Consider the following 18,460-nt stretch of genomic DNA (forward strand, 5'->3'; position numbering starts at 1 on the left):
GAGTAGTGACAGAATTGTGCAAAAGGATGTCCACTACTTTCTTCAGCCTCCCGCCCATCTGCCACTAGGATACTTCTGTGGCTCCCAGCATCTTCACTGCCACGGGCTGCCGAGAAGCTGCACCTCTCTTCTCTGCTAGTCAGGGAGGGAGTGTCACATGACTCCGGTTGTATGATCCATCTAAAGACAGATTGCATGTGCTTAAAAACACATGCATTCTGCTCCCAATCCCAATTGATCTGATGTGCAGCACATCAGATCAGGGGACCAATCCTCCAATCTCCGGGGGCCGGGAGATTGTGTGATTGTATGATTGTGTACACACGATGTGCACACAATCTGCATACAATCCATACCTCGCAACATGACCCTCTCCAGGAGGGACACATTGCTCTGTTTCTGGACTTCTCTCTTAATTTATGATTGCCATCACCTGTGGTGAAACACCTTTCTTGTCCATTAACCTGTTTAAAACAGGTGATGGCAATCATTAATTAAGAGGAAAGTCCAGAAATAGAGCATTCTGTCCCTCCTGGAGAGAGTCATATAGGGAGGTATGAAATCCATCTTACAATCAATTGAGATTGTATGATTGGGTACAATATCTTTCTGATGTATGGCCACCTTCAGACATTTTTGCAGGCATGAAATCAGACCAAGCTAATAAAACTGGTTTCTTGTTCCTAATGGGTTACTGAAATTTTCCCTTAACACGGAGTATGGGAATATGGTTACCTACAGTATTTGCACACATTTATTTAAATAGACAAATGTTTAATTACAAGGTATGCCTGTTGGACTTAGGCTTGGTACACACCAGAACGACAATGATCGTGCGACGATCATGAAACTATTTCCTTTGAAATCACACAATGGTCTCCCAATGGATTGGAGTATACAAACACACATGATCAGCACACTATCGGTACCCAATCGAAAGTAGATTGGCAAATCTCTACTGCAGTCAGTAAAATCTCCAATCCGATTGACGACCGGCGGGGGCACGCATCATATCAAAATCGTAGTGAAAATAACTATGATTCTGCTCTTTTTGCATACAATCAGTCATACAGCGCGTCAAAATTGGGGATTGGAGTCCAAGTTATCCTGGTGTGTACCCATACTTAAACTTCTTAATCACAATTTTGTATATGCATCTAAGCAAGTACGTAGGTGCAGAGGTGTAGCCTTCCCACTGCATCCAGTTAAACTGCTAGCAGACGGGCTCTCACATTCGAAGCCATTGTGTGGCTTTTATTTCCTAACAGTGTGCTGCTGCACTGCAAGCACATCTGCTCAACCAGCCAGCTCCGTCGCTCCTCGCTGATGCTGAAAGGAGGCGTGGCTGTGCTGAGCCTGTTAGGCTGGTTTCACACACTCCGGCTGATGCCGGACGGTGAAAACCCGTACGGCCAGGAAGCCGTGCAGCACACACTAGTTCATGGAGGGGATGGCCACAGCCCGGCAGCCGTCCCTTCCAGTGGCGGGATCCGGCTGCAACCGTGCGGCCGGACCGTGGCTGTCCCATGTGAATGGACACAATAGTGTCCATTCACAACTACTGAGTGCGGCACGGCTTCCTGGCCGTGCGGGATTTCGCCGTTCGGCAGGAGCCAGAGTGTGTGAAACCAGCCTTCGGACACCCTAGAGTCAGACCATGGGCAGTCCCCCATCTATCCCAGTTCATCCTTCTAGTTACAGCTTTTAGACTGTAAACCCTGATGGTATACTCATTCTTAAGGTGCCCATACACGTACCAATTACCCGGTACTTTTTGTGCTAAAATAGCATCGTTGTGCATATGTTGTGCATGGGATGCGATGCTATTTTAGCAAAAAAGTACCGGGTAATTGGTACGTGTATGGGCACCTTTACTCATTCTCTCCTCCTAGCACAGTCTCTGCCAACAATACACTGTTCATCCTGTCTGCCCATTTGCTGGTTGCAGGTTCATAAAAGACTGATTTACTGTCTATCCCCCCTTTCCTCTTCTCACTTTGGCCCTTATTCTGCTTGGAACGGCCGGAGCCGCATATGCGGCTCCGACCGTGCAGGCGAATCCCCGCCTACCATACGGATCGCCACGGCCGTCCGTACGCGGACATGTGGCGGTCCGCATAAAAATGGCGGGGGATACGCCTCCACCATCTTGGAGCAGCCCCCTGCATTCGATGGTCACCGACCATCGAAGGCAGGGCCGCACGCTCCACCAGCTCCCGCACCCATAGACCTCACGGACACTTGTCCGTGTGAAAGCATGTATGGGGGCGGGCAGCTGACATCCGGCGATGTCAGATGCCCGCCCCCAACACATGCGTCACAGCCTCATTACCATGCGTACGCCCCGCGTTTGCATGGGAACGCCCATGAAACGCGGGGCGTATGCATAGGGAAATGAGGCTAAGTAGCCCCTCTCGCCCCTATCCACCCCCTTTGCGGCGTTAAAAAAAATTGTGCGGCGATTTCGCCTGCACATGCGCAGAGTGCCCTCTGCACATGCGCAGAGCGAAAACATCGGCGGAACGGCCGCATGCGGCCGTTACCGCTTAGATCAGAATAAGGGCCTTTGTGACTTATTACTAGTTGCATATACTAGCAGTCATGAGGTGCACTACTTCCCCATACTCCAACTTGCATATGGTTCTATATTTATATTTCATAGGTGCTTAACAACACCCCTGCCTGGAAAAACAAGACACATGTGGCCAAGTGCTCAGTCCATTCAAGCAAGAGACTTATCCATATCATGGATGTGGTCCTAGGTAGACAGTGTCTGGGTAGACAGTCAATAGGTTGACACCAAATGGTCGACATGCACAAGATTGACACAGACAAAAGGTAAACACAAGCAAAAGGTTGGCATAGCAATGGTTGGCACATGAAAATGTCGACTTTTATACTTTACCATCAATGCGGACTCTAATTCGGAACACAAAAGTGTGAACTAATTTTGTACAATAGCATACCTCCCAACTGTCACGATTTCCGCGGGAAAGTCCCGATATTCGGGGACGTTCCCGCGTCCCGCCCGGGGCCGCCATTGTCCCGCGGTGGGGGCGACAGTTGGAAACCCCCCAGCTTGCCGAGAATAGACGCTGTGCGCATGCGCACAGCGTCTATTCAGCGCCGACGAGCGGCGAAAACGGGGGCGTGGCCGGAGTTCGCGTCACCCCCGTGAGGCCACGCCCCTTTTCTTGAGGCCACGCCCCCTTTTCGCGAACGTCCCGACCTCCCAACTTTAAAAGTTGGGAGGTATGCAATAGGTAAAAATACAAAATAAAATGTGGGGTGCGCTAATCAGCAGCGGCTGGCACTGGGTTTTTCAAACCCTAAGAGTACAATAGTAAATAAAAGAAGGTGTGCTAGCGCTGGCTGTTCCAATAATAGAATGAGACGGTTCTCAAAAGATATAACAATTTATTAACATGTAAAACATGATAAAATGACTAATGGGTATGAAGCCACAAGGGGTGAATCATAGAACAAAAAGTCAATAATGGTGATAAAAAATATATAATATCACAGGGATATTGTATCCGGTTTTTTTTCCATTGAGTTAATATGCTGACAAAGTGATCATATTACCACCCTGGTAGATGTTGTATCCAATTGAGCAAGTGCTCCTGAGGAAGCCGGAGTTCTATCATCCGGGGAAACGCGTTGAGATTTTTATTACCCATATCTTGCTGACACCATCCAGCTAATTAAGCGACCAGTCCATTTCCCACCGACGTCACCCCACCTGGATCTACCATCTATGGGATATCTGCTTTGTTCCTAATCAACATCCAGTGAAGGAGGAAATCGTCCTAGTGGGAGGCTTGAGCCCTTGAAATCATAGGGCAAATCACAAAGGACTCTCGAGTCGTCTCAATTGGATACAACATCTACCAGGATGGTAATATGATCACTTTGTCAGCATATTAACTCAATGAAAAAAATGGATACAATATCCCTGTGATATTATATATTTTTTTATCACAATTATTGACTTTTTGTTCTATGATTCACCCCTTGTGGCTTCATAACCATTAGTCATTTTATCATGTTTTACATGTTAATAAATTGTTATATCTTTTGAGAACCGTCTCATTCTATTATTGGAACAGCCAGCGCTAGCACACCTTCTTTTATTTACTTTGTACACTAATTTGGTGTACACATGATGAAATGTACAAACATGAAAAACGCATGTCGACCTTTTCATATGTTGACCATTTCCATGTAAATCTATTAACTAAATCTATTAACTGTCTCCCTAGACACTGTCTAACATTTAGACAGTGACCCCAAATCATGAACCAGTCTACATGAAGATCTATTTCAACCTAGGACATCCTCTTTTAGTATGGTGACATCTATTGCAATTGACTATATTATGAGTGTGCTGCTACAAACAGGGCGTGACCTTGCAGGAATGGGGTCATGGAGACCAGTCTGTGTGCAGTACTGGCACCTACACAGACCCTATTCCAGGCAGCCCTGACGATTATTGATTATTGGGCATGTTGCCCAGCGTTAGTGGGCAACATGCCAACATTTTCTGGGAGTGTCCCACAAAATGCAGCCATTTAGAGCAGGGCTGGGCAACACCGGCCCTCCAGATGTTAATGAACCACACATCCCAGGATGCTTTGCATTAGTTTTGCTATGTGGCCATGCTGAAACTGATGCAAGGCATGCTGGGATGTGTAGTTCATCAACATCTGGAGGGCCGGTGTTGCCCAGCCCTGATTTAGAGGGAAGTATGGTGACGTCAGCAGTGGTCCCAATCTCCCCAAGGCCTTCACAGCGCAGAGCAGATTTCATCTGCAGCTGCAAACAGGGGAATATCCATTAGATGGTGAGTGAATGTGAAAGGATTTCCCCGTATGCTCATGGTTGTGAACACATTTGCAGCTGTGCACAGGGGCAGGGAGCCACACTATGAAGATTTGCAGCCCAGTGATCAGGTCTGAATCAGGCCGTGACAGGAGCCATGTGCTACATGCAATGTTCCAATACAGTTACTGAGGAGGAGTCGGATGCTGTACTGTAACACCTCCATAATAATGATAATTCTCATATTTCGAACACAGCCTGTAAATTGACAGCCACTGATCGATTGATACTTGATCTCTCTTCATTTTATCTCTCTGCAAGCTTTGATACATATGCCCCTTATTTAACTGTCTTTAATAAGCTAATGGAGCTCAGAGTTCACAGCAGGACAGAAAAATGACCCTTATCAGCCAATGATAATGAGACAACTGAGGTACCGCATGCTGAACATAACTGCTTTCTTTAAAAACAGGAAGGAAGGACCCAGTTCACAGTGTGCTGCTATGGAAACTGTCAGGCAGCATTTGCAAGTGTTGTATTAAATGCTGACAGTTACCATGGCAGCACACTAGGAACAGCTCTCCATGCCCCAGGCCTCAGGTGAAATATTGGAATGTGCGTTGGTTCCTACCAGTGCCTTTTATCATTTAAACAGAGATGACAATAAATGTCACACAATACAAATAAGTTGAGTCGATAGCTGTTTTGCATGCATGAATATAATATATGATCAAGTTGCACAGTGGGCTTAATAGAGGAGTGGGTTCATGTATAGTCTCTGCGTGAGCCCCTCCTCTCTTGGAAAGAACAGGTGAGTATATTCTGGAACTGAGCAGGTGCCATATTCCTGGTGATTTTTCTACAGTGCACACATAAGTCTCTGGGAAAATGGCAACCAAAAATGTTCTTAGTGATTTGTGCAGTGCAAACACAGATCTCTGGAGAGATAAGTATAAATCATTGGTGCCCTTCCCACCCTGCAACCATTATAGATATTCCACTGTATCCTGTATGTATGCCAATCAACCATAACATTAAAACCACCAGCCTAATTCTCTGTAGATCCCTCTCAAATATTCAACAGTGTATGCGTACCATACTCACAGATAAACGAGCTGATGTACATACATAAAGGTATCTTTCACTTGATAAAATGCTAAAGATCCCGTGTTTATCCTCACGTCAACAGCCGGAGAGGGACTAGGAGTGTGACTTTGACCGGTGACTTCTTTGGGGTATATGGCCATTGCCCCAAATACCAGGTACCATGTTTTTCCACCTTCCACCTTAGTTTAATGTATGTTCCTGTTTATCTAATAAATCCTTGAAAAAAACCCTTAAAGAGGTTTATTCCTTTTATGTGTCTATACTGTTGACGTGAGGATAAACACGGGATCTTTAGCATTTTATCAAGTGAAAGATACCTTTATATATGTGCATCAGCTCGTTTATCTGTGAGTCTGGTACGCATACACTATTGAATATTTGGTGTATCACGTGGTGATCCTTGGATGTTTGCGAAAAGAAACTGCTACACACTTGTTACTACATCCTATCTTGTGAGTGGGGGTACGCATCAGGGACCTCGCCCCATTTTGTTTGAACTTGTGTTTGTCCTAGCGGTCCTACACATTGTTTTCTTCTTTCACATATTCACATCTGTGTCTGAGAATCTCACGACTGTGACCATTAGAATTTGGACCTCTAAACTGAACCATCGAAAGATACCTTTATATGTATATGCTCAGGGGCGGGCTGGGCCGGGGGGCAGGGTGCCAAATGCCCCCCGGGCTGGTATCTACTTGCTGGGGCTAGGCCGGCTGTGCGCAATGCATCTTGTCGCCGCCGCCGCCTCCGGGTCCAGCCGCAATCAGCCTTCTGTAAGGCGACGGCCCCTCCAAAAATGGCCACCGACTTGGAGGAGACAGACAATAGAGGACTGCCATACCTCTAGTGTCTGTCAGTGCAACCAGCGCTACCCGGAAGTGCAGATTCGGGTAGCGCTGGCGCGCTGATTAAGGAACCCCTAGCCACAGAGGTGGCCAACATTTCTGTGTGTTTTTATTTTTTTACTACTAAAGTTCAGCGGCGCGGCGCCACCCCCCCTAAAACCGACGGCTGCCCCCAACCCCTCCCGCCCACCCGCCCACTCTCCAAGCCCAGTTACAGCCGTCACAACCGCCGTCGCAGTGCCGGTTGTGACGGCTGACTTCTGACCTGTCTGTAATTGTACAGCCTGCGCAGGGCCTGCAGGATGGTGAACAGATCCAGCTGACTGCCGCCCGCCACAGCTAACCTCCTCCTGCCCAGCTCCCACAATGTGGCTACCAGAAGGGACCACGACCAGCAAAGATAAAGAAGGTAATGTGTTATATGAAGAAAGGGGGCAAGGAGGGTGTTATGGAATGTGTACAGGAATGTTAGGGACTGTCAGTGGCTATCAGATGGTCATATGGGAAGGGGGGGGTGATTATGGCATGTTTAGGTTGGGGACAGTCAGTGGAATGTGTCTGTGGCCAGGGTAGAGGGTTATTATGGGGTGTATATTGGGGGACAGGAACTGAAGTGCAGGATGTGTTGGTATATAGTGTGTTTGTAGGAGATACTGTAGGGGGAGTAGGGTATGTTGGGGCTAGAGGGGTATGGGGGTGCATGTGGGAAGACATGGGCAGTAGTAGTGTGTGGGTGGTCAGGGGGAGTAATGTAAGGGTATAGGAGTATGGTGATAGCTGTTAAGGGGTGTATGTGGGCTGTGCAGCGATGACAAATGGGGCGAAGTGCAGGGGTAATGGGCATAGAGGTGCAGTGGGATGGAGAGGTTCAGTGGTGACAGAGGCAGGGCCGGCTCAAGGGTTATAGACACCCTAGGCAAAGCTGCAGAATACCGCCCCTGCTCCCCCAAATACCCTCTTCCCAGCACCCCACATATTAATTTCTTTAAAGAAACTGCTAATAAATAAATAAAAAATATACAAAGAGGGTCTGTTACGCTGTTGGAAGATGAAATATACTATGTAACAGGCCTGCCCCCATTTGTATGTGCCCCAGCCTGACCCACTTCATTGTACGTCCCCCAGTCTGACACCCCCCCCTTTACTGTATGTCCCCCCATCCATTCACTGCCTCTCATACAGTATGTACACATTCATACATCCATCCACTGCCTCCATACAAATATATACATTCATACACTACCTTTCTCATATATACATATACTGCATCTGCCATATGTACATAAACTGCCTGGCAATAAGCATGTAACCCATGACAACGAGCAATATACCTCTGACAGTGAACATTTAGGTAAGCAGCATTTATGTGGTATAACATGTAATAGGCATTATTATGTTTAATGGGTGTTGGCTTTATGTGTGATGGGCATTACGGTGTGCAGCATTATGTATAATGGGCATTACGGTGTTGGAATTATGTGTAATGGGCATTACGGTGTTGGCATTATGTGCAATGGGCTTTACGGTGTGCGGCAATATGTGTAATGGGCATTACGGTGTTGGCATTATGTGTAATAGGCATTATGGTGTGACATTATGTTTGATGGGCATTATGGTGTGTGGCATTATGTTTAATGGGTATTATGGTGTTGGCTTTATGTGTATTGGGCATTACGGTGTGTGGCATTATGTGTAATCGGCATTACAGTGTAAATTTTTCGAGGGGAGAAGGGAGAGGTTAGGGTGGTGAAACGATGGCGATGGTGGTGGGCCGCTTGCTTATGTTGCCCCCCAGGCTGAAAGTTGCCAGCCAGCCCCTGTATATGATGGTTAGTTTACTAGTGAGTACAGTATGCATCTGTTTTGAGATCTAAACATCTACACGTGGTGAACCCTGATTGCCTGCAAAAGAAACCTTTACACACGTATTTTCATCTATCAGCGTGAGTGAGGGTACGCATCGGGGTACCCATCCTATGTGTTTACACGTATTTTCATCTATCAGCGTGAGTGAGGGTATGCATCGGGGTACCCATCCTATGTGTTTTGAAATCCTTTGAAATTTGTACATCCTACACATTGGTATTTCTATTTGATCTTTTTTCATGTGAAACATCCTACGAATATCTAACGGATGTGTGAGTTACGTACATGGATCCAACTCTTCATCGCCCCCGGTCCATTTCCACCAAAATTCAATCAGAATAAGGGCCGTAATCATAATAACTATTGGAGAGGGAAAAAAAGGCTCATTTTGTTCGAGAAGTCTCATACACACTAGGATCTTCTCCATATTCGAGTAACCACCATTGGATGGACCTATTTACATTGTTCCTTCCCACAAGTAGTGACAATTCACTTTTATTTGGGGAACCATGGAAGCACTAGACATCTTTGTATCTATTTAGCCCAGTATCTGTTTTGGGTATTTTAGAATGGCACCTATCACTTTTTTAGTCATTTTTATCCATTATTTTATCTCCAGACTGTGATTGGTGTCAGGGGCTCTGCATACACTCTATTTGTAACCTTTCAATCATAGCCCAGCTTCAACTTTTTTACCAGTTTGTGCTACAGTATCTATTTTGAGAGATAGGACCAAATGGACTAGCCTTTGATCCCAAAATGCATCAACAAGCCTAAAGCCAATCCATGTGGCTTAAGACATGAGGGTAAATGTACTAAGGTGGGAGTTCTACTGAAGGGATGTTGCCGCAACCAATCAGATTCTACTTCTTATTTATCTAAAGCAGGCATGTCCAAAGTCAGGCCCAGGGGCCAAATGCGGCTCTTGCTGTCATTTCAAGCGGCCCGCAGCCTCCAGTTGGAAGCGGGCAGAGCATCCGATGGGGAAGCACAGCACAGGACACTAAAGGTGGGGCCCCGGCGAGCGCGCCTTTACCTTGCTGTCTGCTGCAGTGAGGAGGTGCCGGCCACCACAGTCAGATGTTTTTGTCATCCTACCCCTGCTTCTGCAATCGTATATATATCACCCTACTCCACAATCACAGTGATAGCAGTGTTTGGGGAGGGGGGCAGCAAGGGGCAAGCTTGCTCCCGTAACATGCAGAGTGGAGGAGGGTGGCAGCAGGAGCCCAAGCATCTCCTTTTCTTGCAGTGCCTGCTTTGCCTCTCCTTCCTCTGGTTCACACAAGGGGCTGGGAAACATACAGAGAAGGGAGGGGGCAGAGTGGGGGACATACAGTGAAGGAGGGTCAGGCTGGGGGACATACAGTGAATGGAGGCAGTAATGGCCATTCAGAGAAGGGGGAGCAGGGGCAGGCTGGGGGACATACAGTGAATGGGGGCAGAGTGGGGTACATAGTGAATGGGAGTCATACAGTGAAGGAGGGTCAGGCTTGGGGACATACACTGAATGGAGGTACTGATGGACATTAAGGGAAGGGGGGCAGACTGGGGGACATAGTGAATGGGTGCAGAGTGGGGAACATACAGTGAAAGGGGGACATACAGTGAAGGAGGGGCGGGCTGGGGGACATACAGTGAATGGGGGCAGAGTGGGGGACCATTCTGATGTGATTAATGATTCAAAAAATGTCAGGCTGAATGGTCGGCCCCACACATTTACACTTCACCAAATCTGGCCCTCGTCGCAAAAAGTTTGGACACCCCTGACCTAAAGATATAAGATATCATCTTTTTGGTTGTCCATAGCAACATCCCATCTTTGATAGAACTCCCATATAAGAAAATGTACCCCTTGATGTTTTCGAGGTTCTCTAACCCATTTGTCACTATCACATTTTGCCCCTAGTCAAAGCTGCTCAAATCCTTATGCTTGCCCAATTGAGGATGGCTTACTACTCAGAAACTATCTCACTGGACAGACACCCGTCTATGGATGTCTGTATGTTAATGTCTTGTCTGTTGGTTGATATTTTATTACACTTTATACCTATCCAATTACAAGTGTGCCTCACAAAAAGAGAGAGTACTTTTCTCCTTCTTCTTCTCTTCTATGTACTCCCTCTTCCTCCATGCACAACTCCATTCTTATTATCCATTGGTCAAAGCCATGCTGTAGCTCAGTGTCTGTCCACTGTCTCAACAGCTCCGTCATTTGCCTATTTATCTAAGTAACGTATACACAACAGGTTCCCTTGAGTAAAAATTTGACTGTAGGGGAAAAAAAAAAGGCAGTAAAACAGCTCCAGTATAGAAAGTATTGAGGGAGTTCTAGCACTGCTATCTGTTTCTCAGACAAAAACTGCTTCATAGAGAGAGCTGTGTGGATGAGTATGGGACATAGGGGCAATAGAAACAAGAATGACAGTCAATAGGTGGACCACTATTAGTGGACACGCCATAGGTCGATACATGAAAAAAGGCTGACATACTTTTAGTTACACATATTTACAAGGTTGACACTTTTTCATGTTTCAACATGGAAAAGGTCATCCTGAAAAGGGTTGACATGAGTTTTTCGTGGTTTTATGTCACTGTCGAGGTAAAGTATGGGAAAAAACCTCCTGTCCTTTTTCATGTCGACCTTTTCCATCTCAACCTTTTAACTAGGTAGGCCTAAAGTAGGTCAACCTTTATTTAATATTTAATATGCTGACATATGGCCTGTCAACCATTGGTCGTCGATGTCATCCCATGTGGACTGGTTCATTGTCCTGATAAAGAATGAATCCATTCTTAAACAACTCTGGCCTCTTTCTTCTGATTCTTTCCTGCAAAGTTTCTGGAACATTTTTGCAGTAATGTTTATTCACTTTTGTACCTTCTGGCACCCACTCTGCCAAACTAACTCCCTTGATATCAAAGAAAACAATTAACATGACTTTGAATTTGGATTTGTTTTGACATACTTTATTCAGTTTTGTTGATGATGATGTTTTCCAGTGAATGAACTAGTGTATTGTTACAGAAAGATCCAAATGTCACCACAGGTAACAACTTTAACAAAATGTAATCTCTAATTCGCTTTCAATATTCTTTTTGCTTGGCACTGAGAAGCCTTGGAGGCATCTTAGCACAAACTGTTGTCATGATGAGATACTGACACAAAACTTGCCTAACACTTTTTTGTCAATGTTTACCATTTCTGCTATCATTCGGATGTGCCCAATTCAAACAATATTCTCAATGTTTTTTTTTACCTCATTTTTATTTGTTTTTCATGTGCAAGGCCTTGCTGGGACATTCATCATCTTCTCCATCTTTCCTACCCTTACTAAGGGGGAGATTCTCTAAACTAAAAATGCAGTAAAAACCCCGTTATCAGGGTTTTTACCGCATTTTGGGATGCTCTAAACATCCCCAGCTGGGTTACCGCGACAGGGGGCATCGCCAGCCTATGGCTTCTACCACGACCCACCGCTGCCCCGCACTGACCCCAGCCGCCCCGCACCGACATCCCCCCCTCACCTGTGTCTGGGCAGCACAGAGTTGTGCTGCCCGGACCTGTGACCTCCTCCTCCCTGCAATGTGATCCTTCCGGGTGCAGGGAGGAGGAGAGCCAGCCCCCACCGCAGCAGCAGCACCAGCACCAGCGCTGGGTAAGGGAGGGAGGGGGGAGCCGCCGGGACCCACTGACTCACCGCAAAGGACAGCTCTTAACGCAAGAGCTGTCCTTTGCCATAATTGTAGCATATGTTAGAGCATATGCGATAATTATGTAGGCGATGGGCGGTGAAGGGCGGCGAAGGGCGGCAGAGCTGGGCTGCGGATGTTAGAACATCCCGCCCTAAATCTTTTATGTCACTGAACCACACATGCTTGTGGCATACAATTGGTTTACGTTAGCCTTGAATAACATATGGAAAGATTCGGTTGGGCATGTTGTTCAACTTAACTAAATTAACATTGTACTCTACTTTTAAACTAAGCATTTTTGTAACGCACAGGAAAAATACAACTTCTTAGAACGTTGTGTGACAGCAAACTATCTGTGCGAGAGGGACAGAGCTTGCAAAACAGTTTTGGGATATTCCAAGGTCAAAGTACCCCCGCTCTCATTTATACAGGTAAAGTAATGTGTTGCAATGCACCTGTACTGGATTTTCTACCTTGATACCACTGAATCTAGAGAATAAATCTTTCTGACTGGTAATGTGAATACAGCAATAAAGCAATGCTGTTAGCAAAGGTTGCAGAAGGACATGTCAGTAAACTTAGGGGTCGATCATCTTGTGCCAAAGAGTAAATGCAGCACTTATGGTAGCTCCAGGATCACTGATTTTTGATCACAGCCCCACTGGGCTCTTCCAAATTAATCAGTGAGTCCAGGGCAATGTCAGGCCACAAGAGGAACGAGTCAGACTGCAATTGCTACCATTTTTACGCAACTGGCCCCCTTCGCAGCAGGGAAGGGTTAAATGAATCAACCTCTTAAAGTCATATGAAGGTGGAAAGTCACTTAAATAGTCCTGCTGGGTTCTCAGAAATGCTGGCCACACATCAGACCAACTTTCCTCCAACCATCCAACTAGTTGGTTGGTTGGTTGGACTGGAAATCTGGTACTGTATGGGGGCAAATGTCAATAAGCAATTTGCTCACAAACTCAGGAGATTGGACAAAAACATTCAGTGAAATTGTTTAAATCAAATAGGTCCAACTACAGTACATTGTCTGAGTGACAGTTGTTGTCCATTTTCAGATTTGGGAAACAAATTACTTAATTACAAATTACATTTGCTCCCATACAGTACCAGGTTTTTATTCCATCCAACCAACTAGTTGGATGGTTGGAGGAAAGTTGGTCTGAAGTGTGACCAGCAATAGTCAGTCTGCATAGTAAAAACTAATACCACCAACATTAAAAAATAATAATAACTGCATAGTACTGCTATGTAATAATAACAGTAATTAAATATAACCTAGGTAATGCTGTTGTAAGTTTACAATGTATTCATAATTTAAGTAAAAGTTTTTTCTAATTAGTAAAATATTAACAGAGGCTCTATAGTAACATAAAACCCTTTTATGTGTAAACATGATAAAAGAATGCACGTGGAAGAGTTCAGTACTGTGTGCAGATATCCTGAGTAGGTTTTCTCTGCATTGCAGACACAACAATCAGCATAATAATAAAACATTACACTGTACAGTGTACAATGAGGTGAGGGAATTCACCCATGCCTGCTCTCAAGGATTCCGGTATGTTATTAGATCAATGCGGACTAACACAATATCCCTGTCTATATTGCTGGTCAATTACTAGTGGGCCTATGTGTGTAATGTTTATACATTTCATTAATACACATAATTGAACAGAGACCATAGAACACCATCAGCTGCTCATCTGGCATATGCTTTGATTTGTTACTCTGCACAGGCTTTGTGGAAAGAGGAGGCCACTTACAATACTGTGGAGCAGTAAATCATCATTTATATTTAAAAACAATGTATATTCTGCCCAAGATGACGTCAGCAGTATGCACACTGTAACTGGTAATGTGCATGACTGAGTAGTGCTTCCTGGTTATGCTCACTATGGGCTGCCTTTGTACTGCTGCAGTACCATAAAAAAGCAATAAGAAAAAAAATGCTATTTCAATGAGATTTATAAATTACTACATGTTACCAATTACCAAGCATCAGTGGCAAGCAATGTGGCCAGCCACATTAATACGTATACAACATTGTACACATGTATTATGCATCGCGGCCCACACTGTAACATGCACCCAGCACTAGGCATCAGTCATTTAAACAATGGTACTGTATGCATTAATTATGTGCCATCATTTCATGTCAGCTTGCAGGACATATACATTCAATGCATCATGCCTCACATATACTCTCCCCTACATGCACTGTACTATGCCTCACATGCAGTGTACTATGCCTCACATGCAGTGTGCTATGCCTCACATCATGCAGCATGTTCACCAACTAGGAAGTAATGCTACAAAATGACAGCAATCAATATTACTTCATGTACCAAGAAAAAAAATGTGTCGTGCACATGTAATATGCCCCAATATATAGGTGACATGGGTGCTTAATGACAGCATATTGTGCAGACAATAAGAAGCACAGACCCAGTCCATGCCCCCAGTGCACCATTCACAGCCTCTCCCCCTTACCATGTGTATGGGACCCTTACATACAATGTAACAGCCATATGCCTAGTGCATGATACTAATAAGCCAGGATCTACAATGCACCATGCACATTACACTTGATAAATGGAGCAATCACATTAATAGGTAGATAGATAGATAGATAGATAGATAGATAGATAGATAGATAGATAGATAGATAGATAGATAGATGTAGTGATATATAGATATGAATATACAGACATATAATATAATAAATATTTATATATACATATGTTTGTGTGTGTGTGTGTGTTTGTACACACACACACACACACACACACCCACACACACACACACACACACACACACACACATATATAATGAGGTATGTGTCAGACATGATTGCATGAGATTTGGGGGGGGGGGGGGGGGGGGGGATATGGCACCAGCAGTGACAATAGGGAGACACTACTACTCACCACAGTCTCCTCTTAATAGGTAGGATGTTGCCCCTGTTGGAAGGAGTCACTCCAATCGCCATCTGCAGCACCGTCAGGTATTTCTGGTATTTCATTTTGTCTCCCCCCTTGTATCTCCCCTCCGATGCCCCCCCTCAGACCTCTGCATGCGATCATGAAATTGGGATTCCCAGGCATCTGCCGTCCTGCCCTATGCCCCCGGTGTCCGTCCCTCCCTGTGCCGGGCTGTGCTCCGCTCTCCTCAGGCTCGGCGTGTCCTGTCAGCAGAGCGCCATTAGTGAGCGGCAGATAGAGATAACAGTGACAGCTAGAGGTGGCAGCGCCATCCTTCCTCCCTCCTCAGTCTCCTCTGCCTGCTGCTGCTGCTGCTGCTGCCTCCGTCTCCCTCTCCCCCCTCCCTCCCCGGCTCCCCCAGCAATCCTATTAGCGCCTAGAATAGCGAGCTACTAATCCCATCTCTGTTGGTTTAGGTCTAATGAGGTTGTGGCTCCAAACACCTAGTGATCACTTCCAAATTAGCACCCTGGTCCCCTATCCCTGGCATCACTGCAGTGGGCAAAGGAGGGGGCAGGGCAGTGGTCCCAGCAATAAGCACATTGAGCAATTATTCAATACTACCCAAAGTATCAAGTAATATACAGCTTTCTAGGTCATTCAAATATTTTTTATTTTCTTCTTCAATAATATTTATAGAAAACTATGGTCAAATGAAAGAAAGTGGTAATTAGGAAGAAGAGATAACACCTGTACTGCTTATTTACAGAATAACCACATTATTCACAGAATATTTTGATATTGCAGAATGATGTTATTGTTTTGTTTGCTTCATCCGTGACCTCTTGTTATAAGGACACAACAATGATACATTTTTTAAATGTTCCCCAAACATTGGGCACACTAGTGATATCCATGCTTAAATCAGGATTAACATGCACTAAATTAAGGTGCGCTTATTGCTTATTACTGATGATATGAAATTCATTGGCCGATACATCGCTCAGTGTACATACAGTGAGCGATTTTCACCCGGACCAGCGATTTCAGAGTGGCGCTCAAAGTAACTCAAAATGGTAAAAGTGAGCTACTTTGAGCACAAAATCTCCTACTGTGTATGGGCCTTAAGTCACCTGTACTCAAGTAAAGCTATCCTTAAAACCTATCCAATGGAAAACGGGACCCAGCATCAATAAGTGCATACACACTTGCACAAGGCGGGCAACAATGGCGCAGTGTAGGATGCCATGCTTAATTTGTCAGCTTGGCATCGGGACATGATATCTCCTGATCGTGCAATTGCGGCTGACCGGAAGATACCACATGTGACCGTGGGAACGCGCAAATCGCGCATACACACTGACCGATCATTCAGTCATGTTGTTCTACTGTGGCCGTAAATGATATATCGGATTTAAATTGTTCTAGTGTGTACCCGCACTTATCCTGGGTACACACAATAACGATGCACATCGTGAACGGGTCACAATCTGTGGAGCTCACATCCCGCTCACGATCTGCATCCAATCCAGGCCCGATCCGATCGCGAACCGTACTCACTAGAATGGTCGTTTACAGATCCTACCTGCTGCAGGTAGGATCTGAAAAACGACCTAACGACCCGCGGGGCCGCGCATTCGATCACGATCGGATCAGAAATGGCCCAAAACATGCCCAATTTACATACAATCTGTCGAGATTGTTTCGAAATCGGGTGAATTGAGGCCAAATCATTCTGTACCCCACATTAGTGTGCCTTGAGGACCTCTTCTCTATACAACTACAATCAAAATACTATCTTTTTAGCCGTTTACAAGTGATTTTGAAGATACCTTAAATCACTGGATTAGTCTAATGATTGATCATTAGAGGCTCTATATATCAATGGTGGTTCAGCAGGTGCAATCTGCATATTGCAGCAAGGCAGAAACAGATTATCTGCTATTCATCTATACAGCTTGATAAATTGAGTGGAGCCATTGTCCTCGCTTTCATCTATCAGGATGGAGGTAAAGATTTCTAATTTCCCTGTTATTGATCCTTTGTTAAATTGGGAGAAACCTTGATAGAGCCTTTTGGTCACTTTTACGCAACTGAGTCTTCACCACTTGAGGGTGATTTTACATTATCCATACATATCAATATCATTTTTCTCTTCAATAGGACTATAGTAAACAGAAATGAGAGTTTTTATGGCTGTGTATAAAATTGATGTTACTCATCTAGTTAAGTTGAAAGATGTTGAAAGACCTAAGAACTGCTTCAATCCATACAAATACAACCACCCCTGAGCATTGCATTAGCCACATAGGTGAATACCTAGGAAGCTACAGTATTGCTCCAGAGAAGCGGCCCTGCAGATCTGACAGCCCACCTACACATTGCCCAGCACACATTGACTAGAGGAGCCACCAATGTACATGACCAGCAGCAATGCTACAGTAAGAGCTTTTTTAGCATTGTTACATGCCAAATAAGGACAGTCTCAGCTTGCTGGTGGATCCCCTGTATGTCCCTGCAAAATGCCAGTGCATTTAGAGAGACTTTCATATGAGTTGTCACCACACTACATGATGGCAACTCATCCAGTCATGCAACCATGGCAGTGTCAGAGACAAAGATCAATTTGTGGCATTTTTTGTATGTGTAATATGTGGCATAATCATGGGCCTTATTTTGGTTCATTTTTTCTGACAAAATCCTTCTTAGATGGACAAAACCATGTGCACTGCAGGGGGGCAGATGTAACATGTGCAGAGAGAATTAGATTTGGGTGAGTAATTTTGTTTCTGTGCAGGGAAAATACTGACTGCTTTATTTTTACACTGCAATATAGATCTCACTTTGAAATAAAACCCCACCCAAATCTAATTCTCTCTGCACATGTTACATCTGCCCCACCTGCAGTGCACATGGTTTTGCCCATCTAAGAAGGATTTTGTCAGAAAGAATGAACCAAAATAAGGCCCCATATTACCTGTGACCACTTATGTATGGCATATTCCTGTGAAGTGGGGTCATCAATTTATTATACTGTAATTATTGTTCTGTAAATTTAGCATTGGATTATTAAAAAAAATGTGTGTGTGTGTGTGTGTATGAACACAATGCTTAGTGTAGCGGAATTGGTTGCAAATTAAGGGGCACTACATTGACCTGTGCTGGCTCACACCCTTCAGGGGAAACGACACAATTAAT

At 44.9% G+C, this 18,460-nt stretch overlaps 1 protein-coding gene across 10 annotated transcripts in view; it reads right to left on the reverse strand.

The window, feature by feature from the left end:
- TJP1 (tight junction protein 1) overlaps positions 1-18,460 on the reverse strand; it is a 418,488-nt gene that overhangs the window by 317,581 nt on the left and 82,447 nt on the right. For 2 of the 10 annotated variants that reach the window (XM_083183786.1, XM_083183781.1), the window contains exon 1: positions 15,269-15,631. The exons of the other annotated variants lie outside the window; for them this stretch is intronic. In XM_083183786.1, the coding sequence (XP_083039912.1) occupies positions 15,269-15,363 (95 nt within the window). In that variant the 5' untranslated portion in view covers positions 15,364-15,631. Of the gene's footprint in view, positions 1-15,268; positions 15,632-18,460 lie in introns of those variants that run through there. 10 annotated transcript variants of the gene reach the window in all.

The sequence above is a fragment of the Crinia signifera genome, chromosome 4 (genome assembly GCF_055691185.1).
Source record: "Crinia signifera chromosome 4, ASM5569118v1, whole genome shotgun sequence".
Classification (NCBI taxonomy): domain Eukaryota; kingdom Metazoa; phylum Chordata; class Amphibia; order Anura; family Myobatrachidae; genus Crinia; species Crinia signifera.